Source organism: Rhododendron vialii, chromosome 13a, assembly GCF_030253575.1.
Source record: "Rhododendron vialii isolate Sample 1 chromosome 13a, ASM3025357v1".
NCBI lineage: Eukaryota > Viridiplantae > Streptophyta > Magnoliopsida > Ericales > Ericaceae > Rhododendron > Rhododendron vialii.
The window spans coordinates 31,035,583-31,060,741 of NC_080569.1; the positions used below are offsets into that span (position 1 = coordinate 31,035,583).

Below are 25,159 nucleotides of genomic sequence, written 5' to 3' on the forward strand. Positions count from 1 at the left end.
AATCAACAGTAGGAATTTGGGAAATGGAAAGAAAACATCATCTAGGTTAGAAGAATTAATAATGATGGAGAAATCATGTTTAGGGTTTTTTTTTTTTTTTTGAAATTTTCTTTTTTCTTTTTCTTTTATGTGGTGAAGTTTCTATTTTATCAAGGAAAATGATACCTCTGGAGATACTTAGTGGAGACAACGGATTCATACCGATACCAAGTTTATCTTCTTCTTTTTTTATCGCGTATCCCTTGTTAAAAATATTTAAACAATTTCCTCCCTCTTGCGGCCGCAAATTCAACTACAATAATTGTGTTACTTTTATTAGATTTCGGTTGTCTTAATTTATTTCATTTTCCTCACGAACTTATGGTCCATACCCAGCCTAAACGTATTCTTATTTGGGCGATCATTTCATTGGATAATAATATGGAGAATGGATCCTCTCCAATCTTTGATTCGGATGGACCATCTACATATTCTCTTTTGTGGTTCTCGTGGCCTAATTCATCGATCGAAACTGTTCAATCTTTAGAATTTGTTGAGAGCAGTAATCATGCCAAAAATTGAGTGAAGTGGATGTAGGTTGACAACATTTGGGAACACATGCATTTATCTTCAGATAAATGAGTTTCAATCCTGTGTTGTACTTTATTTTCAAAAGAAACGTGTTATACATAATATTAAATGATATCCGATCGATCAACGCAATTTTTCGTTCATTTAATGTTTTCGACGAGTTCTAAAATCTTAACGCTTGCAATCATGCATAAAAATAAACTCAGAACAAGCTCGCAAGAGAGCATAACTGGAAAGGGGACAATTCATTTTTCGTACAAATATTCGGCTTTGTGTACCTGATTCCCTAGCCGATGAATGTGGTCATGGAGGACTCTGACCCCTCCCCTCATAAATCCCATCGCTCTTCGAAGGTAGGTTGGATAATTCACAAGTAAATTAAGTAATACTACCCTACCCACCTACTTCTTGGTCCTCACTCGTGGGAGGTCAGGGTTCAAGCTTCGTCGCGAGCGTTTGGAGTTCAGGCTTATAGGTAGTCTCTGAAATTTCTTGTGACTAACCTACTAATGCTTTTCTAACTCCTACTGATGTTTACCGACTTTGGCAAGAAATAATTTTAATAATAATAATAGCACTTCCCGTTCATTTGGAGATATACTCAGATCTCCATGGGCAAAAATTATTTAGTGCGCCTGAGGTACTGCCACGTAGTGCCTAAGTGCATTGAATAATTTCTTGTCTGTGGTGATAGAAACAAAGGAGAATCTACCCTTTTCTTGGACCGCCCTATTTGCACCAACCAAGTGTCCACTTGAATTTTGTCCATTTCGATTGAGTTGAAGTGGTATCAATGTGTCTGGTGGGTGTATATTATCCCCGTACAATCATGTGTCCCCCACATATATCGCATTATTTGTTCTGCTACAATGGGACAAATTCTCACCAAAAAAAAGTATGGCCATCTATACACCTTTCAAACTCAGTTGTGTCCATAACCGGTCGATGAACCGAATGGAATTGTGTCTAGGTGTAATTTAAAATTGTGTTCCTAGCATCTCTCAATTCTCAAAATGTCGCGCTTAATAATCAACTAGATGTGTAAAGAGAAGCGGTGTAACTTGTCCAAAAACTATTCCGTGGTTGATTACAAGAATCTGTTTTCTTCGTTGAACTACTCGAAGATTCTCTAGAACTAATCTAAAGTTAATGTCGGTGTACTCATTCCCTTAGTTCTATCATCTACCGTCATCATATTACTCCTCCCAAATACTAAATCGACCAATTTACATTAGACATTTCCAAGCCAGCTTAATCGATTTTCTCTCATCTTATCTCATGTCTTACGACCTCTACTATTCCGCAAAGATATGATTCACTTGTGATTGTGTAGTAGTATTATATATCGAGTTGAGATAGATGGACTCGTCTACCTTTTCTTTGGATCGGAGATTGATCCGCCCACTGATCAAGGTGCTTTCCTACAACTTAGAGATCAGTCAGGTACCGATTTCTTTTGTGATACAACGTGAGATTCATCAAATCTTATTTATCGATATATCCGCATATATAGTTCATATTCTAGATTCAACGTTAAAGTTTTTATTCTAGATTCAACAATAATATGATTAGACAAAGCACAACTGAGAATAGAGTTTGATCTCAGCTACGTCATTCGATTAGTCAAAATGGTAAGGTCCATTGCATTGATTTGGACTACTAACGTTAATATAAATTCAACTAATTACGCACTGTTCCAACCATTAACATGGAAGATTTTCAGACTGAGTGAAGAAGACAAAAATCACAGCAACCGGACATGATCACATGTTTATAATATGGCCACCACAATTGCAACCTCAAAATGTGGCCCTTTAATACGGAAAATCACTCTCAAGGCTTCTCGGGGCCTTACGAGTCTTGTCTGTGAGATCATGAATGTTCGTTTGTGAGTTTAGGTCTCTTTTGTGATTGTTTTCCTTTCTCCTTGGGAGTGGTTACTCGTTCCTCATGTATGGTTTTCGTATCAATGAAAATACCTTTAAAGTTTGACCAAAAATAAAAATCTTGATTTTTCGGGAGCCTAAAACAAAAATAAATTTAAGACTCTTACTGAGTACAAATAAAAGTATTCCTCAAAAGTCTTAGTTATGCCTACGGAATCAATCTTATCGAAAACCCTTTATATTTCAAAGCACATTATAACTTGTCCCAATATATTAATAAATTTAATTTTTTTCACAGCAAACAGAAATTAAGATACCTAATTTCGGAGGCCGTAAAATGTTACCACCTTGGACTTTGACCTTAACCGAGACTACCGTTGTAAGTCACAATAATACACTTGTACGAGCGCGAGCGTAAAAAAGTCTTTGAAATACACTCCAAACTATTAAATTAAAGTTTGTGAGAGCGAAATTGAGATCGAGCACGAATGTGGTTTAAAATTGAGATTAGGAGTTCATGATATTTTGAAAAATCATGTAACTAAGATTGTGACATGTGTTGGGGAACCTCGTAGATGACGGACACGACTTAAATCATCAGTCCTTTAATACCGCTTGCCATCCAATTCTTTGCACTCTCTCTCTCTCCCGCTCAAAAGACCAAGAAACGCTGAACCATGTCCCGTCACCGTCGTCAGCCCTCGCAAACCCTCCCGCCGGAGATAGTTTCCGGTGACAAACCAGTCGGATTTACAGACATCAGCAAAGGCAACGGCGCTGTTGTCTCCGGTCACGGCGCTGCCGTTGGGACAGGCGCTGGTAAAGCAGGATCCTCTTCCACTGATAAGTCCACAGCCCCTCCCACAAACAAACAAGATTCACAGGCGGCGCCGGGAGGGAAACCGCCTGCCGGAAAACCCTCCGCTGCCTGAATGTGATTGTATCTGGCGCAGTTAGTAATTAATTGCAGTTTGTACTTAATTTGCAACTCTTTCTGCTCAATCATCACTGTTGTTAGTTTGCTACTTTGTTGAGTCTAATGAAATGATATCGATTCCCACTTTCCGTGTTCGGTTCGATAACAAATCGAGAAGAATAGTGCTACGAATACAGATGCCCGAACATAAATGTGTCCAGAGTTGTTTTCTACTTCCATCTACGTTGAACGTCGATCCATGCAAGTAGGTTACCCACGATTATAAAAACATCAAATATTGCCGTGCGTCCAAATTAAGCATTTCTAAATCCAAATTAAAATGCCCATTAATTCCTTCTGAAATCACCTTTCACAAAACTAGCCTACCGTGATTTTGTGGACATTCCATGGTTTCGTGGTTTCTTGTTCGGACATGATTGCCTCTACGGCCTACGGCCTATAGCACTTCTGATCAATCATCATCGCGATAGGCATGGTAATTTTTTCTCAATTTTATTACAGAAACGGGTACGTACAATTGGATCACACTTATTATGGTCGGATGTATTTTTGAATCTTTGATAGTAATATTTCAAGATATGGACATTGTTGTTTGATATAAAGGTGGGTACTTTGGTTTATTAATTTCGATACATATATTGTAGCAAGGCCTTTCTTGTTAACCTAACGGCGTTAATTAGTTACATGGATCAGTCCGGATGACTTAGGTCAAATTAGTAGCAGACGCCAACTCGATGTTGGCAGAGCAACTCGAGAAACCCACGACTCATTGGAGAGAAGAAAAAACAATACATAGAAAGGCCCATTATTTCGTCATGAACTAATTAAGGACTTTATATGGTAAATTTAAACCTTCGTCTAGGCTTTTGATCTTTAGGAATATTCTTTCCATTATAAGAAATATTTGTTTTGCTAATTACTTGGAATATGGAAACCAAGGATTTTTTTCTTCTTCTTTTTTTCTTACAAATGTTTCGTTAATCAGCAAAAATCAAAACAAAATCAGATAGTATGTTTTTTACGAAACAATAAAATATGTTTGGTAACATGTTTCCATCAAGAGCCTTATTGAGCATGGGCCAACGTGAACAGTATATACTACTACATAGTGGGGGCTAAAGCTGTTTTTCAATAGCCTTAATAACATTTCAACCAGGTTTTGACCATGGTCCTGGATGTTCGGGTTAGCTTTCGCACACTTCTATTGATCCCTTTTCTGATCCGGTCAAAGGCTGACCCCTTCACACCAGAACTAGGGACTTCCTAAGAGAATACTTTCTTACGACATGACTTCAAAAATCGAACCATAATAAACTATGTGGAGAACAAACCCATCAACCAACCAAACTAACATTTGGCCCCCCTCTTAGGTGATAAGCCCTTTAGCGGCCCGCGTTTGTCCCAATAAGAGATGTCTTGCGTACATGGGGATAATGTAGAAATAAATAGTACGAGTTTCAATAACGCTATTACGTTAGGAGATCAGACAAAGAGATGTCTTTGGTTTTAGATTTTTCATGGTGAGTATGTTGGTTGCAATGTGCGTGTTCATTCATTGGCCTTCCACTACCACACATTATTGTCAGATGAATACACTTAGGGCCTGTTTGGATGCCACGATAGAAGGGTGTATTGTAATATACACCCTTCTAATACGTGGGCCCTCTTCTATGGCGTGCTTTGGCAAGCCAAAAACAGGGGGGATATCTTAATACCCCCTCCTCCATAATCCCCCCTAATACGCCCTAAGGGGGGCTTACACATGGCTAGGGTGAGAGCCGGCTATGTGTAATCCCCCCTCTTTCTTCCATTCAACTACAAAACAATCTTATCCCTCCATTTTATACCTCATCCAAACCAAGTATTATTTAATCCTCCCGTCACATCAATGTGGACCCACCCTTCTTACATAATACCCCTTACTATCCAATCCCCCATTCATACATAATACCTCTAAACCTAATACCTCATCCAATCGAGCCCTTAGGGGCTTGAGATACTATGTAAACGAGTCGAATCAAGCCAAGTTTTAGAATGTTGAGGTTCGTTCGTTAAATTTTTAAATGAATTTGAGCCGAGCTTGAGCTCAATGAAATTTGACGAGCCGATGGTCCACATTCTTTTCCGCAACTTCAGAAAAACAATTAGTATGGTTTTTTACTCCCTCCGTCCCATTTTGTTTGTCTTTTTTTTTGTTGTTCGTGTCAGTTTTCAATCGCTTATATCTTCTAATATGAATCTCCAAAAATATGCAATATGAATCTTATTTGATAGTTCTCGATTAGGTCTATGATACAAAATTTTGAAAATTATGAAAAATATTATAGATAGGGACATTTAAGAGATTAAAGAACAACATGAATAACAAAAATAAACAAATTTTGACATGGACAAAATTAGTACAAGAACGGATCTTTGACATGGACAAAATTTTGTACTCTATTATTAGTACTATAGGATCCAGCATGGATACTACAAAAGCTTTCCACAATATAGCATCAAAGAGAAAAACAAAACATAAATACTGCATCCTTAAAAAATACATAGTGATATCACAGGAGTTCCCAAAGATGATTTTTTTTTTTTAACGGCAAATTTTTTTTTATTAACCTTTGAAATTGTTGCAAAGATTAATAGGAGCAAGAAATTAACGATACAAAGTTTTCAATCCGAGACCTAATCTATTGATTGGCAAGATGTCAATCAAAGAAACACTCAAATGTCAAAAAGCCCAAATAAAATGAGACAAGCCCATACAATTAAACCTGATGGGATCTTAACATACATGAGCCTTGCATTCTGCCAAACCGCCAACCAGTGCACCGCGTTTGTCGCCATAAAATTCCACCATCACGTTGTTGCAAGAAACTGTCATGTGGTGGTGCCAGTGTCCTTCTATAAACCTGGGTTCAAGAGCCTAACCGTACCATCCACAGCAACGGTGAAGCTCGCAGCCCTGTCCTTCAAATCTTCGTAAATGGTAGTAAGGACGTTATTGTCAACGGAGAAGCAACCATGCTCGCTTCCACCATCCACCAACGCATCGTATCCTTTGTGTAGAGAGCAAGGAGCCACTGATGCGGATGAGATGGAATCATGGAAACTCCGTGGTAGGATATCAGGTCGACATTGGCAGGACGAGAAAACTGATTTTTCAATTGGCATTGAGGAGAGAGGACGAGGACGAGGAGGAAACCGAGAACGAGGAGATTTAGAACTTTCGCGAAGTATCACCTGGATTTAAACACAACCCAAATAATAATTAATACACAGAAAAGTGAATAGCACATCCCCCACAAGCAGTAGTAGTCCACAACGCGACAGATGCGCCGGTGTTTGGCATCGTTTAGGCCTGTCAATGGGCCGGATCCGGATCCGATAAGACCCAAATCCGATAGTGGTAATCCGGATCCGAATCTGGAAAATCCGGATCCGATCCGAAAACTTTTTTTACTTCAAAAATTTTAGCAAAAAAAAAAATATATTTTTCAAAAAAATCCTTTTTTTTTTTAAAAAAAAAATATTTTCCGAAAAAAAATTTAAAAAATAAAAAAAATAAAAATACAACTTCTTAAACATTTTTTTTTCAAAAAAAAAAAATTTAATATTTTTTTAAAAAATTTAAAAAATAAAATTCGGATTCGGATTGATAACGGATTTAATCCGATCCGATCTGGATCCATATTGAATTACCGGATTCGGATTATCGGATCGACGTTATCGAATCCGGATCCGGATCGGATCCGGTCCATTGACAGGCCTAGCATCGTTAAACGGTTGCTCAGGGGAAGAGTTGGTTGTGGTTGTGACGGCTGGTGGTTCTCTTGGGTTTGCCATTGTTTGTTCACCGAGAAATCAATGGAAGAACAGCGAGAGACTTTTAATCAAATCTATGGAGTAGTACCGGAGAAGGGTATAGCGACTGCTTCGAGCTCTAGGGGTCTGTTCGTTTGGGATACTTAAAATCCTGTGTATGATCTTCAATAAATTTTCTCTATTTATTTATCTCTATGGGCTTGTTCCTCTTATACAAGTTGTGGATATGCCTTAAACATCTCTCTAAGGCCATCCACAATGGTATAATCAAAAATGGATAACCAAAAGTTGACACATCAGCTTTTGATTATTCATTTAAAAGGTTGTTAAGCTTACCAATGTTGAGGTTCACAATGGTCGCTTCTAGTCCATAACCAAAATAAGGGGTTCACAGCCTAAAATTGGTTATCCAAAGCTTAAAAATGCTTTTGATTATTGAAAAATGTTGCTAGTTTTGGTTATCCAAAACTTAAAATTTGATTATTTTTAAGGATGTTGCTAAGTTTGATTATACCATTGTGAGCCATCTTTTGCACAAACATTGTTAACTTTAAAAACAATTAACATTTGATTATACCACTGTGGATGGCCTAACGTTTCCTTGTTGAGATATAGTACTTATTCATTGAGCTGCTGTAAAGCGACTCTTTATGGAACTGAACGATGTCAGCCGTCCGTTTCGGCATTGGACGGCTATCTATTTCTGTTAATAGATTATTTTTAATCCGGATCATCCAAAAGTATTTTGAACGGTCGAGATTGAGCTCCGTAATTACGTAACCTTGGTAATAAAGATTTTCTCTTCCTTGTTTTGTTTTTGGGAAGTGTACTAAAAAAAACATCCTATGCGAAACTTGAAGTAAAAGAAAGAAAAGGCAAGTAAGAACATGGCAATCAAACAAGGAGATTAAGTAATTCTTGTATTCTGTAAATAGAAAGTTGAAAGAACGTTCTAGAAAAGTAGAAATAAACTACGTGCCTTTGTTTGGTTACCAAGAAATTCATTTTCTTTCTGCACGTTTTTTTATAACTTTCTCAATTTATCTCTCTCTATTTATTACTATTCATTACATCAAAACTATTTTCAAAGATGGGAACCAAAAATATTTTTCTTCAATTGGTTACAAAAACTATAAAAACTTTAGACTTGAAAACTTAGAAGAAAAAAAATGTAACCAAACGGACCCTACGCATGGTGTGGTTCATTTTTCAAAACCGCATTGAACTCTCTGTGAGGATCGTATGAAAGTTTTCATCCAAACCGTCTATATTGGCAATCAATGATCCGAGATGAACCAGATGGCCAAGCAGTGGCCGGCCTACAATCAGTGGTGATGGCATGTAGGAATATGTGGGGTTGGCCGACCCCATGGGCAAAAATAAAACTCTACAAGTATATTGAAAAATTTACCCTTGAGAAAGCTAGCTAACTAAATCTGCAAAAATTTGTATGAAGGCTTTGTGGAAAAAAAGGATGGCAAAGAGATCATAATGTACCCCGAATTTCTATTAGTCAATGACTTTCACTAGACGTAGGCAGGGCGGAGCTGTATAGGGCCTGAAGGGGCCCCGGACCTTCCCAAAATTTTAAATATTTACTCTATGAAAAACTAAATAATTCTAATTTGATCCAATCAAAAATTAAAGTTATTTCACGCTGTCATGTAAATTTTCTTTTTAAAATTTCTTCCAAAGACGAAAATAATCACACATGAGCATTGCGCGCATTTGTTGACCAAAAATAAAATAAATGCAAATGTTATATGTATTAATGTACTACATGTTATATTGAGTACATGTTTTAATGAAAATATGTCTCTTAAGTCAGGTCCTCTCGAGTCAAAATTTCGGGTCCACCATATAGGAATAGGCTATAGGGTATGGGTGACATGTTATGGAAATAATAGAGGATTAAAGAATAAATCAGATCGTTTGTTTATTCTCTGGTTTGGCTTTTCTGGGACAAATAAGAGTGGGCTCTCATGGACGATCTCTGGGCTTAAGTTGGCCTCTGTTTTAGTTGCATGGTGAGTTTCTGGGTTGAGTGTTGAGGTGGTACGAGTTCGTTGTGTACCTGGACACCGGCCGCACCGCAGCAGCCCGCACCCCTCCGCCACGTGGCAATGCCCTGGGGGCACTAAATATGTTTTCAATCTAATTCACTTCTAATTTACGACATGTTAGACACGTGAATTACTTTGATTATTATTGCGATAGAGATGTACTTAGTCCTGTATGTTTTTAACATGTAGACCGTGGCAATCTAATTCACGTGTTTAACATGTTATAAATCAGAAGTGTTCAATATCTACTAAATCGCTGGAGTACTTTTATTTCATTATACTCTAACATTTCAAATTTTCCCCTTCCTCCCCTCGAACGAGGAATCAAACAAGAAAAGATATAACAATTTAGAATTTCTCTCCTTCTTCCTAACTTCAGACAAACTATTAGTATTGTTTTTGAAATTACAAGTGACCATAACGGATCCTTGACATTGACGTTGACATCGAAGAACCACATGCAAGAAGCAAATTTTGTACTATACTACTTAACTTGGGATCCAGTATGGATATGACCAAAGCTGTCCATAATATTGCACCGCGGACTTGTTGCGGCCTGGCGGAAGATTTGTTGCGAAAATGTACAGTGTTTAGGGTAGGGTTTAGGCTTTTCTTTGGGCTGGGCTACAATGTATTATTTGGGTTTTTCGGCCTCTTATTTTCTAGGGTTTTGTCCCTTTTGGGTGTTTTTGGGCTTCATTATTGTATTTTGGCTTTTTGACCTTTGGGTGTTATATGCTTTATTTCTATCTGGCTGTATTCCAACTTTTGGTTGGATTCTCATTCCCCTTTGCCTTAATAAATGTTAATTTTGCCTATAAAAAAAAACATAGCACTGGAGAAGAAGACAACGACGACAATAATAATCTCTGCATACATAAATACCACTTGGGAAAAATAAAAATACATAGCTAGCACAAAAACGTTAATATGCTGATTACTTAAAATAAATTCTACTTCCTCTGCAATTTAAAAGGCTTGAACTAAATATTGTCACGTTGCAGTCCCTAATTAAAACCCAATCTCAATATGAGCTTGTATTCGGTTTGCCTACTAAAACTAGAAGATCAGTAACACTGTCACGTAATATCATAGAGGTTCCCAAAGCTTAATCTTAATAAGAGCCCTGCATCCCGCAGACCCGCCAACTAGTGTCCCGCTGTTGTTGCCACAAAATCTGACCATCACGTTGTCACAAGAAACCTTCATGTGGTGCTGCCGTCCTCTCCTAAACCCGTATTTAATCCTAACCGTACCATCCCCAGCCACGGTGAAATTCACGGCCCCATCCTTCAAATCTTCGTAAATGTTACCAACGACGTTATTGTCAACAGACAATGCGGTCATGCTCGTTTCCACCAACCCCTCGTCTCCCTTGCATTGATAGAAAGGAGACACTGATGCGGATGAGATAGAAACTCCGTGGTATAGAAGCGCGACCTCAAATAGGTCGTAAAAGATATGGTCCGAGTCGGTGGGATTTCGGAGGAGAAAAGCGATTTTCCAATTGGCATCAAAGAGAGAGGATGGGAGCGGGAGTTGAAGGGAGAAACCGAGAACGAGGAGATTTGGAACTCGGGCGAAGAAACTCTTGGATTGAGACACATCCATATTACGCTGAAAACAACGCACAGCCCCAACCCGCCGAACATCACAATGCAACTGATGCGCCGGCAGTTGGTTGTGCTCGTGACGGCTGGTGATTCTTTCGGATTCTCCATTAGTGTTGATCACTAAGAAATCAATCGAAGAATAGCGAGAGAAGTTTAAGCGATCTATGGACCGGAGAAGGTTGTGAGTTCTTTCGCGGTCCAGAAGTTCCTCTTATATAAGTTGTGGATACACTTTAAGCTTCTCTAACGTTTCTTTTGTTCTTAGCATTTCTGTTCCTTTTTTGGGTATTTGGAAAATGTGCTAAAACTCATTCTGTGCGACTTAAAGTAAAAGAAAGAAAAGGTAATTAAGAACACAAAAGGTCAGCATCGCATTTGAACCGTTCGATGCTTGTGAACCTATGTACATCGAAGGATGCAGTTGTTTCTTGAGTTGTGTGTTGTAGCTTTGCTCGGGAGAACATGCAGGATATTTTTGATTCAGTAAAAGGAAACATAAAGTTTTGGAAAAGTAGAAGGTAACTATCAATGTCTAAGCTAGTTCATACAGAGAAGGGCACAAAATTAGAAGAAACAGAATAAGGAAACAAAAGATAATTAAAACTCCTCACATGGTAGTAAAATTCAGTAATGGAAATTAAGGGTTCAGGCCATTCAACCCCACTGCGGCCACCGACCTGGTGCACATCCCGGGACATTGGGCTCACTCCGTGTTCTACATAAATGATTTGAGCCATTCAATAATTTTTTTTAAAATGAGTGGCCCCATGAAATATCAGTTCAATTGGATGTGTGTAAGCCCTCGGTTCAATCTTTTTAATTTTTCTTTGAGATCCAGAATTCAATTCAGCTGATTTTTTACGGGCTCACTCGATTTTTTTTTGTTAAATTACTGAATAGCTCAAATCATCCATGCCAATCGCGAAGTGGGTCCCATGTAACTGTCAATGCACCTTTGGTCAGTTTCCATAGCATTTTCAGGCCATTCGGCTGGTGCTTTAATTAGGGGTTCAATCTGACTCCAACGCCTTGGGCTAACCCCAGTGTTAGAGCCTTCCATGACCAATACGCCCAGAGCCGGCTCTAGAGGTAGGCAGATAAAGGCCGCTTAGCTGAAGCTTCGGGCCACTGGCCCAGCCCAAACAAAGGCCCCAAACTTTGGCAGCCCTTGTATTAGACACAATTGTTCTATTTTTGTTTAGTGACTTTAGTCTTCAAACTTTCACCACCCATATTTTCAGAGCTAGGGTCTTTGGCCCTCAGACCTGATTAGCCTTGGCAATGGATTCGTGGGTTTTTCTGTAGCAGCAGTGGTGGCGCCTAGCAGCAGTGGTTGCGGTGGAACGTAGGGATGTTGAGCTCCAATTGCCAATGTGAATCCTCCATCTTCCGCCAGCCACATCCACGAGTGGATCGGTGGTCTTCATCAACGCGGTTGTCCGAGTTTTTTTTGTTCTGTTGTTGTAGAACTGTTGTTGTAGAAAAGTAGAAATAAACTACGTGCCTTTGTTTGGTTACCAAGAAACCTATTTTTCTCTTTGCACCACGTTTCTCTATAACTTTCTCTATCTATCTCTCTCTCATTATCACTCATTATATCAAAAATATTTTTCAAAGATGGGAACCAAAAATATTTTTCTTCAATTGGTTACAAAAACTATAAAAAATTTAGACTTGAAAACTTAGAAGAAAAAAAATGTAACCAAATGGACCCTTGGTTTGCACGTGGTGTGGTTCATTTTTAAAAACCACATCGAGATGAACCAGATGGCCAAGTCGTGGCCGGCCTACAATCAGTGGCGATGGCATGTAGGAATATGTGGGGTTGGCCGACCCCATTTGCAAAAATAAAACTCTATAATGATATTGAAAATTTTACCCTCGAGAAAGCTAGCTAACTAAATCTGCAAAAATTTGTATGAAGGCCTTTTTGGAAAATTTATTCGTCAATGATTTTTAATAGACGTAGGCAGGGCGGAGCTGTATAGGGCCCTGGAGCCAGACCCTCCCAAAATTTTAAAATCATTACTAATATTATATGCATTTTGGTAAATATTTGCATAATTAGTATAGAAATCTACGAAAAAATAATTCTGATTTGATCTAATCAAAAATTAAATTTATTTCACGCTGTCATGTAATTTCTTTTTAAAATTTCTTTCAAAAACGAAAATAAACACAAATGAGCATTGCATTTGTTGTCCGAAAATAAAATAAATACAAATGTTATAGGGTTAATTTTAGAAATAGTCCCTCTAGTTTTCGTGCAATCTCAATTTCATCCCTATAGTATTAATTGTGTCATTTTTAATCCTATAGTTTATATTTTGTCTCAATTTGGTTCTTCTAACTAACGGCGTTATTAAAACTAACGGAACTCGTGGGTAAATTTGACATTTCGCTCTTAGAGGGACGAAATTGAGACAAAATACAAACAAGAGGGACTATTTTAGAAAATACATTTTTTTTATTTTGCAAAGACAAACTCACACCTAAAATCTTTCTATGATTGAATAATCAAAATGTATTGAGGAAATTAAAAATTTTATTTTAAAATATATTACAGATAATATTATGAAATTCGATAAGCATCCCTTAGTTAAATATCTTTGCATCGATTTTTTTCCAATGGATTTATCTCAATTTTTACAATCCCGTTATATATGTTCTTTTCTATGCGATTACCAAAAAAAAAAGTTGTTATGATATACTTTGTTAATCTCTATATGAAACATTTTTCTTTCTTTCTAAATGCGAAAATAAAGATTTTTTTTTTGGTGAATAAGGAAAAAGTTGTGATGAAATATTTTTTTGCGAAATATTTTTCTTTTTTCTAATAGCGTAAAAAATAACATAATGGGATTGTAAAAATCAAGATAAATCCATTGAAAGAAAAAACCCAATGCAAAGTTATTTAACTGAGGTATTCTTTTCAAATTTCATAATATTATCTGTATTATATTCTAAAATAATATTTTTTATTTCTCCAAATATATTTTGATTATTCAATCAAAGAAAAATAATAAAGGTGAGAAAGATATTAGGTATGAGTTTGTCTTTGCAAAATCAAAAATAAAATGTAAATTTTTTAAAACAGTCCCTCTAATTTGTATTTTGTCTCAATTTCGTCCATCTACGAGTGAAATGTCAATTTTGCCCCAGAGTTCCGTTAGTTCTAATAACACGGTCAATGAAAGGGACCAAATTGAGACAAAATATAAACTATAGGGTTAAAAATGACACAATTAATACTAGAGGGACGAAATTGAGATTGCATGCAAACTAGAGGGACTATTTCTAAAATTAACCCAATGTTATAAGTATTAACGTACTACATTGTATATATACTATTGAGTACATGTTTTAATGAAAATACTTCTCTTAAGTCAGGTCCTCTCAAGTCGAAATTTCAGGTCCACCATATAAGACATAGGGTATGGGTGACATGATACGGAAATAATAGAGGATTACAGAATAAATCAGATCGTTTGTTTATTCTCTGGCTTGGCTTTTCTGGGACGAACAAGAGTGGGCTCTCATGCACGCGCGGTCTCTGGGCTTACATTGCCTCTGTTTTAGTTGCATTGTGAGTTTCTGGGTTGAGTGTTGAGGTGGTACGAGTTTGTTGTGTACTTGGGCACGGGCTGCCGAGCACTGGCCGGCACCGCAGCAGCCCGTGCCCCTCCCCCGCGTGGCCGCGTCCGGGGCACTAAATATTTGTTGGTCCAAAAGCAATCCGAGAGGGGTGAATTGAGTGTCACACTGACTTTCTACAATTTAAAAACTAAGTGTGCGACAAATATAAATCAGCATAGCAGCAGGATGGAGCTAACTCAGAACAATAAGCAACAAAGTAGGCTAACAGATGGAGCAAGCTCAACAGCAAAAACACAACAGTAACAGAAAATTAATGAGCAGATTTTAGGGCTTTAATATCGACTATTCAACCAATTATGCAAGTTATTCTACTCCAAGTGTGATTTCAGAATTATATCAATTTTCTTATGCAATATAGCTATGCGAAAACTGAAAGTAAAAGAGTAAGAGCATCCGCAATGGGAATAATCAAAATCAATAATCAAAATGTGCCACGTCAGCATTTGATTATCCATTTAGTTCATAATCAAACTTAACAAACTTTACCTCTATATTGGTTATTTTTGCATCCCTATAAAAAACCCCCGCACAATACGCAATGCACCTATGTCCAATTACAAATGAGTTCTAATCACGCACCCGACCACACCAAATTATTCTTCTCGATGAGACGATTCTAATGTGGGGTATTTTTTAGTTTTTTAGTTTTGAATTTGGTTATTGGGTTTGATTATTGAGTTTTGGTTATTGGTAAAAGTTGTTAAGTTTGGTTATGGAATGGGTGAAATTTGGTTATTTGCTAAAAGACTTGTAACTTTGCTTATTACAATGTGAGATGTTTTTTTAGCATTGTTGTTAAGTTTGCTTATCAATACCAATTTGCTTATTACAATGTAGATGCTCTAAGAGATAGAGAAAATTCACACGAGGATTTTATAATGGTTCGGTTCGCAACTTCACGGCCTACTCCACTCCCTAAGTGTCGTACTCGGAAATTGCTGCACTATCTCCAATAGTCGTTACAAACCTCTAGCTTTGTGGGTGCCAAAGAACCTTACAACAAGCGATTACTCCGAATCCACTCCCAACTAGCTAAGACTCCGGCACTAGTCACACATAAACCCAAATGATTTTTCTACCCAAAAATCACTCACAAAAATGGTTTCAATCTCAAACTAGGATGTGAAATTCCTTTTACAATAAGGTTCAAAGATAACACTCAACCTAGTGTGGAATAATCAAGATGAAGACCACAGTTGACTGGGGAAATTAATTTGAAGAGATAGCTCACAACAGATTGCTTCCAAAGTCGTGTGTGCGTGTCTGCACTTGTTCTTCTCTTCTTTTTATTCTTGAAACCCAATTGAACGTTGGGAATTTTCTCCTAGCCGTTGCAAAGAATCAGCCACAATTTTTCCTTTGATCTTTTCATCTTCAATATTCCAGCAACAAATTTCCTCTTTCCTTTGCAAACCCTTTGCAGCCGTTAGAAAAATAGGAAGAGATTTTCCTTAATCTCTCTCCTTCAATACTCTACTCTTGTCTACTGGAGATATCAATCTGATAAAGAATCCTTCCATTTGTTTCTTCAATTCACCATGCAAATCCTCTTTGATTCTTCAACGAACAACTAGATTTTCCTTTCCCTTTCCGTCCTTCGCCTCTTTCTTGCTCATGTACAAAGCACACCTTGAAAATCTTATATATGAGGGAATTGCTCATAAGTCCCTATAATAAGGAGTGATAGCATAATGAGTTCAATAGAAACATATTATTCCAATTAAGCCCAAAAGACTAATGACATATGTTTGTTATCATCAAAATCTAAAATCTTGGGGCTAATAATTTTCCAGTCTCATTCACTTCTGATTTACGATATGTTAGACACGTGAATTACTTTGGTTGTTATTGCGATACTGATGTTCTTAGTCCGCTGGTTGTATGTTTTTAACATGTTGACCATGACAATCTAATTCGCGTGTCAAACATGTCGTAAATAAGAAGTATTCAATATCAACTAAATCGTCGGAGTACTTTTATTTCATTAGACATTATACTCTTAACATTTAAAATTTTCCCCTTCCTCCCCTCGAACGAGGAATCAAACAAGAAAAGATATAACACTTTAGAAATCCTTTTTCCTAACTTCAGACAAACTATTAGTATTGTTTTGGAAACTACAAGTGACAATAACCGGATCCTTGACATTGACATTGAAGAACCACATGCATGAAAGAAGAACCACACGCAAGAAGCAACATTTTGTGCTACTACTTAACTTGGGATCCAGTATGGATATGACCAAAGCTTTCCCTAATATAGCACAGGAGACTTGTTGCGGCTTGGCCGAAGTCTTGTTGCAAAAATGTACGGTGTTTAGGGTTAGGGTTTTGGATTTTCTTTGGGCTGGGCTACAATGTATTATCTGGGTTTTTTGGCCTCTTATTTTCTAGGGCTTTGTCCCTTTTGGATGTTTTTGGGCTTCATTGTTGTATTTTGACTTTTTGTCTTTTGGGTGTTATGGGCTCTAGATCTGTTCCCATCTAACTGTAACTTTTGATTTGATTTTCCTTCTTCTTTTCCTTGATAAAATATTACTTTTACCTATCAAAAAATATAGCACCGGAGACGACGACGACAACAACAATAATCTCTGCGTATATAATACTAAATCACTTCCTAGGTTCTCACTTGGGAAAAATAAAATACATACGGTACCTAGCACAAAAACGTCAATATGCTGATTACTTGAAATAAATTCTACTTCCTCTTCAATTTAAAAGGCTAGAACTAAATATTGTCACGTTGCAGTCCCTAATTAAAACCCAATCTCAATATGAGCTTGCAATTCGGTTTGCCCGCTAAAACTAGAAGATTAGTACCACTGTTACGTGATATCATAGAGGTTCCCAAAACTTAAGCTTAATATGAGCCCCGCATCTCGCTGACCCGCCAACTAGTGCCCCGCCGTTGTTGCCACAAAATCCGACCATCACGTTGTCGCAAGAAACCTTCATGTGGTGCCGCCGCCCTCTCCTAAACCCGTATTTAACCCTAACCGTTACATGCCCTGCCACGGTGAAATTCACGGCCCCGTCCTTCAAATCTTCGTAAATGTTACTAACGACATTATTGTCAACAGACAAATCAGACAATGCGGCCATGCTCACTTCCACCAACCCCTCGTCTCCCTTGCGTTGATAGAAAGGAGACACTGATGCGGATAAGATAGAAACTCCGTGGTATAGAAGCGCGACCTCAAATTGGTCGTAAGAGATACGGTCCGAGTCGGTGGGATTTCGGACGAGAAAAGCGATTTTCCAATTGGCATCGAAGAGAGAGGATGGGGAGCGGGAGTTGAAGGGAGAAACCGAGAAAGAGGAGATTTGGAACTCGGGCGAAGAAACTCTTGGATTGAGAGAAAACCATATTACGCCGAAAACAATGCACAGCCCCAACCCGCAGAACATCACAATGCAACCGATGTGCCGGCAGTTGGTTGTGCTCGTGACGGCTGGCGATTCTTTCGGATTCTCCATTAGTGTTGATCACTAAGAAAATCAATCGAAGAATAGCAAGAGAAGTTTAAGCGATCTATGGACTGGAGAAGGTTGTGAGGTCTTTCGTGGTCCAGAAGTTCCTCTTATATAAGTTGTGGATCCACTTTAAGCTTCTCCAACGTTTCCTTTTTTGGGTATTTGGAAAGTGTTCTAAAACTCATTCTATGCGACTTGAAGTAGAAGAAAGAAAAGGTAAGTAATAGTAACACAAAAAAGGCTACAAACAAAACTACCGAACTACATTACATCTGGAACCGATGCATGTGGACCTGCGTACATTGAATATGACTCCGGAAGCCGTTGTTTCTGGAGTTTCGTTTGTAGTATTGCTCAGAAGAACATGCCTATCAAATAAGGATATTCTCGATTCCGTAAATAGAAACATAAAAGGAAGTTTTAGAAAAGTAGAAAGGTAACTATCAATTTCTCAGCAATTTCATAGCACACAATTAGAATAAACCGAAAAAGGAAACAAAAAATGTAGGCAATGAAAGTTAAAATCCCCTCTCTGTATTTTGGTAAAAGATTATTAAAACTCCTCACATGGTAGTAAAATTCAGTAATGGAAATTAAGGGTTCGGGCCATTCAACCCGAGTACGGCCACCGACATGGTGCACACCCCAGCACGCGGGATTAACTCCGTGTCCTGCACGGATGATCTGAGCCATTCAATAATTACAAAAAACCTGGTGGGCCCTGTGAAAAATTAGTTTAATTGGATGTGTGTACGTCTTCGGTCCAATCTTTTTAATTTTTCATTCAGATTCAAAGGATCCAATTAAACTGATTTTTTACAAGTCCACTCTTTTTTTTTTTGTTAAATTACTGAACAGCTCGTAATAGTGACCATAAATAATTCTCTAAATTTACGAATAAAACCATGGGAAATTGAGTATGAAAGTGTAAAATACGGTTGTAAATATGAAACTCCACATTCACCCGTTGCACTATCCAATAGGGATCGAAATTGAGAACTGCTTAGTTTTCAAAATATTAGATTTTATTACTAATATATAGTTGAATGTAGAAGAATAGAGCAAAAAATTCGCAATTTCATGATTTACCAAAAAATGAGAAATTTTCAATTCAATTAAAAAAAAGGAGGGATTCTCGTGATAGTGAACTAGAATAATACTAGATTTACAAATTAAAAAAAACATGGGGAATTGTGCACTTCAAAAGAGAGTTTTCAAGATCGACAAAAAAAAAATTGACAAAAAAGAAAGAGAGTTTTCAAAAGTTTGGAATCTCATTAGTTCTCGCTACCAAACAACGGGAGCATCACCAATGGGAGATGTCAAACATGACGTAAACGGTGCAACGGTTACTTTTGACATCAACTCACCTTCCTACCCATCTGCCTTTACTCATGTCAAAACTGATGTAACTTTGGCATGAACCTCCTGCATACCAATTTTGGCAACTATCCTCACTCATATGTCAAATTTTAAAAAGTAACCGTTCAAGGTAAAAAATTATTGTTGGAAAGTTTAAAATCTCTCCGTAATACTTGTTTGAGTTTTTTTTTTCTTTTTAAATAAATAGAATTTGGCATAAGAGTTTGAGAAAAGGTTTTAATGTCAAATTTGAAATGTTAAAATGTCACATAAGCCTTCAAAAAAAATTTGGCATCTTCAATTTAAAGTCAATTGTTAGAGCATCTCCAACCGGAGCATGCCAAATCTGAGGCGGATATTCAACGTAAACTTTTGACAACTTCCTCTGGTCCAATCAAGCTGCCTTTCCTTAGGTCAAGTCCACGTGTAATTGAAGCTTGCTCCAAACATGCCAATTTTGGCATCAAGCTAGTGGCATGCCAATTTTTGAAAAATATAACCGTTTGAAAATTTTGGCTATTTGAATTTGAAAAATGCCATTTGACATAAGGGTTGGAGAGGGATAGCTTGATGTCAAATAAAAAGAATTAGGTATAAAGGTTGGAAAGGAGGCTTTGATGTCAAATTGGAGATGCCAAAATGCCACATAAGCCTTCAAAAAAAATTTGACATCTCCAATTTGAAGTCAAGGGTTGGAGATGCTCTTAGAGCATTTTCAATGAGAGATGTCAAAGCTGATATGGAAAAGTTAACGGTCATTTTTTGTATTAACTTTCAATCCAACTCATCTGCCTTCACTTATGCTAAAGCTGACGTGGTTTTGACATCTCTCTCTTCCATGCCAATTGCCAATTTTGACATCAACCTCTCCACATGTCAAATTTCAAAAACTACCTTTGGATGTTCAAAAAAAATTCTCCCCTTTGAAGATTTCTCATTTTTCTTTTTCCTTTTTTCCCTTTTAAGTTTGAGCTCTGTTTTTTTTGACACAAGAGGATCGGAGAGAGAGAACTTGATGTCAAATTGAAATTGTTAAAATGTCACATAAGCCTTCAAAAAAAATTTGATATCACCAATTTGACATCTCCTATTGGAGATGCTTTTATTTGTCAAAATCACTGTGACAAAAGGGCTTTCTGAATCAAAAAAAAATTCAGTGCCGGGTGGGTACAAAGTGGTGTCTATTCGGCACATCCGAGCCATTCAATACGATTTTGGACGGCTCGAATTTGAAGAGAGAAAGTGAATGAATGAGAGGAGATTGAATGTTCTAATCTGAACCGCCTAAAAATGCATCAGACAGCTTGAGGTGCCGAACGGACACCACATATGATATACCCACCCGGCGCCCAAAAATTTCTCGAATCGAATCATATAAATTACCTATGGGCTAAAAAGAATGTCAAAGATATATATCCTGTATTTCTGAAGAAAAGATACCATTGCACCATCTTCGAAACCCTAATGGAAGGGACGGCAAACCCGATTTGCCTAGAGACGCTCCGTCTCCGGGAGAAGCGAAGGAGGAGATCGAGGAGGATCAGGAGAGAGAAGAAGAGGATTCCAAACGTGGACAACGGCGGCCGCGACAGCGACAAGAGGGAAGAAAAAGAAACGGGAGTCGATGACGAGCAATCGCCAGGCAGTACTCCTGGTTTAGTAGTTGAGGGAAGATTGTTGGGGAAAAGGTCTAGATCATCATCTCCAATGTCTAAATCTCCCTGCCTTCTTGCCTACGCTCCCAATGGTCCGGTATTGTATTCGATAAACTTCTCTGAAAACACTACTAGTGACTATCCCAAGAGCGACCTCTGGAGGCACAAGAAGGGGAATTTCTGTCGAAGCTGCTGTGTCGATCTCTTCGGAGATCAAGGCAACAACGATGAGCTTGGCCTGCGGGAACTTACTCCGTCGTCCAAGACAAAGTCGCGATGGACTCCGAACTGCACCATCGCCGTTGCTCTCGGCTCGGCTGTCTACATGCTTGGCGGTGTCTTCGTAGTTGAAGACCCCAAAAAGAAAAAAAAGGTGGGTATACTCCCGCGACGTTTTTCGCTTTGATCCTAACTGTCTTCGGGAGGGCTGGACTCGACTTCCTGATATGCTCAACGGCAGGTATCGGGGTAAAGCAGTTGCTGTTGAAGGCAAGATCTATGTTTTCGTGGGCAACGACATTGACCATGCTCCACATCCATGGGGTGAGGTTTTTGATCCCATCAGAAACGAATGGGAGCCTCTAAAACCACCCCCCAAGGAGAGTTATCTCGACAGACATGACATTTTCTTACCTCCTGTCTCTTGTGGCGGTCCTTGCGAAGAGAAGATCGTTTTCGCTGAGACTAGGTTCATTTACCATGTAAGTAGCCAAACTTGGGAAGAGTTGCCCTCTCAAAAAGAGGATCATCTGTTCCCCACCAGGAATTTAGTTGGGGTTGGTAATAAACTGTACTGGACATTTGGGCGAAGTCTCTACATCTTGGACATGAAGACTGATGAGTTAGATGGGACCGCGATTAAGGGTTACGTGATCAAGCAATGCCTCGATTGTCACGAAGACGAACCGCAATTGATTCACATGGGGGAGCGGAGTTTGTTTAGTCACCCTCAGGAGCCTCTGCAGCGACGAAGACAATCGCCGTCATTACGGCACCAAAGTTCGTTGCACCAAGTTTATAGTTTCTGATGAAGGCTTCGACGCTGCCGTTGTGTGTCGTGAAACTTTCATATTTTGGATCCGCCACCGTGTGATGGGAGAACTGCGTGGGGTTTCATGCTAAGTTAACTAGCTCACTATTCCATCCTTGTTTAGAGATGGTCTTATTCACAGAAGAGCTATGAACGGCTCCTTCACATAAAACACGTGATCTCAGCCGTCCGTTTCGACAATCAACGATTGAGATATGTTTTTAATCTTTAACTGATAATAAATATTTCGTAACGTTAATGGTTTATCTTTCAATCTGAATCGTCCAAAACACATGTGGACGACTGAGGAGACGTTAAGAAATTTTTTTCCCTTATTTATACTACTTCTTGACTTGATTCTTACCGTAGAACTATTTGGTGCTAGGTTAGAATCATCACTCGTTGAAGCTTGGGGTACTGAAGGTTGTCCAGAAAAAAAGAAAAGAAGATATGCGTCGTGTATCTTTTTATTGTATTTTATTTTTTATTTGTCGTAGCTTAGATATGTGTCGTGCGTCGTAAGATATGTTTACAAGAGTAAAAATAAGAAGAATCGATTTACTGTTCGTAATATTCCTGTTGCTTTATTGTTTATATGTGTCTCCTGTTATTAGGACGACAAACGAGCCGAATCGAACCAAGCTTTAGAATGTTCAATTCGTTTTTTATTTAAGCAAACTCGAGCCGAGCTCATTGTTTAATTTCTTTTGTCAAAAATAATTTTGAAAAATTCACGACCACTTCAACTGATCCCTATTACATGTCATTGGATACTCCCGATTTACAAGTCGACCTTAACCGTAACGTGTTCCGATGCTCCCGATTTATCGGTTGGGACCCTAGGTCGCAAGAACTCTTTGTGGGCAATTTTTAGTCGATTGGTTGTAGTTGCCTCACATGTTCCCATTGCATCACTGTTTAGCTATTTTTGAAGCTCAATTGGAACGTCATTCCATAGAGAATCCTGGTTACTCTGCTACCGGGAATTACTAGTGTACTAGTTTGAGATCTTCGTTGGGATGCTATCTTTTTCAGGGTCCATTCAATTTTTGTAATTTATTTATTAGAAACCAATAAATTCCTCATTCACCGTTCAAAACAAACAAAAACTATATGAACAAGCCATGATTCGGTGTTTCATGATCGCAGCAAGTACATCGACACAAGGTACCATTTCTTTTACGAAACCAAGATGGAGGTGGAACTCAAGCTTAAGAAGTCACAAAATCAACTTGCCGATATATTGACACTTCCCCTCGAGAAGATGTTTTTTCGCGAATTAAGAGTCAGAATTATCAGATTTTAGATTTTCTTACTCTGATTCCCATACATTGCAATAATGGAGTATAAAACTCCTTCCCTTGGCTTGGCCTTCTTCTGCCGAATTCCCCTGTTTTTCTTTATTCTGATTCCCATCTTCTCTCCCTATAAAATAAGACAACCCCATTAGTTACATTGCAATAATGGAGTACAAAACTAGTGATGAGAGACAAGCTAGTACTAATGGGCAATTAAATGAAGGAAGAATGAAGCAGATTTCAGAAAGATGGTGCATGTAGTTGGTGAGATCATGAACAAGAAAGGAGTGGTAGATTGCAGAAAGAAATGGGTCATCTTCCCCATAAAATAAAATCCATTAGTTACATTGCAATAATGAACAAGAAATGGGTCATCCAACTCGAACAAAAATATGTTATTCTCGAGCACGGGTTTTTATCGATAAAAAAAAAATCAAATAAATTCAAGTGGAGTTTTCTGGAATTCATCCCCAATGCACTTTGAATTCACACTGCACGAGTCAATAATGAGTCCTTCTGTAATTCTCTCACTTGACATTAATCATCAAGCAAATGGTTAAGATGGAAATCGTCTCCAAGGAGTCCATCAAACCTTAATTCCTCTCCCACGCCTTATAACCTCAGAACCTTTGGGCTCTGTTTGTTTGATCAAATTCTTTCCACCTTTCTACTCAAAACCGCTTATTTCCTAATATTGTTCGATCCAATGGGAATAGACAGTTACCCATATGTCGCAACGAAAGTGGAACGCTAGCTAAAAGAAGCACTTACAAAACAAGAAAAGTTGGGCCATGAAAAGAGTATCCACCACTCTACACACGTAACAGTCGTGTTAAATTATTTCCGATCATCTATTTTTGCATGTAGCAGTTTGAAGTGCTTTTCAATAATTATTATGACATATGTAATGATAATAATATTGCAGCAATCAAACAAATTCAAGCGGTTGGTACTTATTGGTTGATGTAGATCAATAACTTAAATATGTTGACAGATAATCTAGAGCGAAGAAGTAAGATGAATATTTACCCATCTGCTGCTAATCTAGTTTCGCTAATGACAAGCGTGCATAGGAGTTGGTAGCATGAAATCACACAAATGATTTTTCAATTTCACAGTCATTATTTCTATCAAATGCCAAGAGATTTTGCATAAAAGGCTTTGCGTCTATGACCAAAGTAAGTTTCTTTCTTATTTCATTACATGGTTAAAAGTTTTGGTCCGCTATGTACCTATATGTAGAATTTCCCAAATTTTTGTAGGTTCAACATTTTTGCATAATTGAACGCATAAAAAATAGATGTTGAACAACTATGAATTGATCTTTGCGCGCAAGACCTGCTTTAAAAAAGTTGAAGATCATTACGGCCATTTCGTTTGTGGTCAATGCGGGTGAGGCGATGTCCAAGCAATCACGAGGTATCTTTTTTATGCGCAGTATTGCTTATTATATTTTGACACATATAAATTTGTGGGAATCGTACCATATTAAGTATGATGTAATTAATGTAAGGAGGTGGTGAAAGACTATTGGCTCAATTGAGCTATCGGTAAAGGACAAAAAGGCCGAATTTACCTAATGATGCGTACCTATCTGGGCTAAATTAGCTTAATCTTTGGTAGGATTATTGTGTGTGCAGACGTGTCAGAAAAGAATAAAATTTATTCTTTTCAGATTAATTCAAAACAATTAATTTAATCAAGCAATTGTGTTATCCGTTCGACTACCTCAATTAAGAGGATTTTTCTAAAGGTATCAATCAATAATAGATTGACGCTCTGCAATCAGAAAAGAT

General features: G+C 38.0%; 2 protein-coding genes across 2 annotated transcripts; both read right to left on the reverse strand.

Moving 5' to 3' along the window:
• Positions 1-10,361: 10,361 nt before the first annotated feature.
• LOC131314110 (NDR1/HIN1-like protein 2) lies at positions 10,362-10,883 on the reverse strand. The gene has a single exon (XM_058342602.1). The coding sequence runs from the start codon at positions 10,881-10,883 to the stop codon at positions 10,362-10,364; it is 522 nt and encodes a 173-aa protein (XP_058198585.1).
• Positions 10,884-17,379: 6,496 nt separating this feature from the next.
• LOC131314111 (NDR1/HIN1-like protein 10) lies at positions 17,380-18,021 on the reverse strand. Its single transcript, XM_058342603.1, has one exon. The coding sequence runs from the start codon at positions 18,019-18,021 to the stop codon at positions 17,380-17,382; it is 642 nt and encodes a 213-aa protein (XP_058198586.1).
• Between the last annotated feature and the right edge of the window lie 7,138 nt (positions 18,022-25,159).

What these genes read in the sequence shown, in the direction of transcription:
- LOC131314111 (XM_058342603.1), bottom strand. Translation starts at nt 18,021, where the DNA reads ATGGAGAATCCGAAAGAATCGCCAGCCGTCACGAGCACAACCAACTGC.
- LOC131314110 (XM_058342602.1), bottom strand. Translation starts at nt 10,883, where the DNA reads ATGGATGTGTCTCAATCCAAGAGTTTCTTCGCCCGAGTTCCAAATCTC.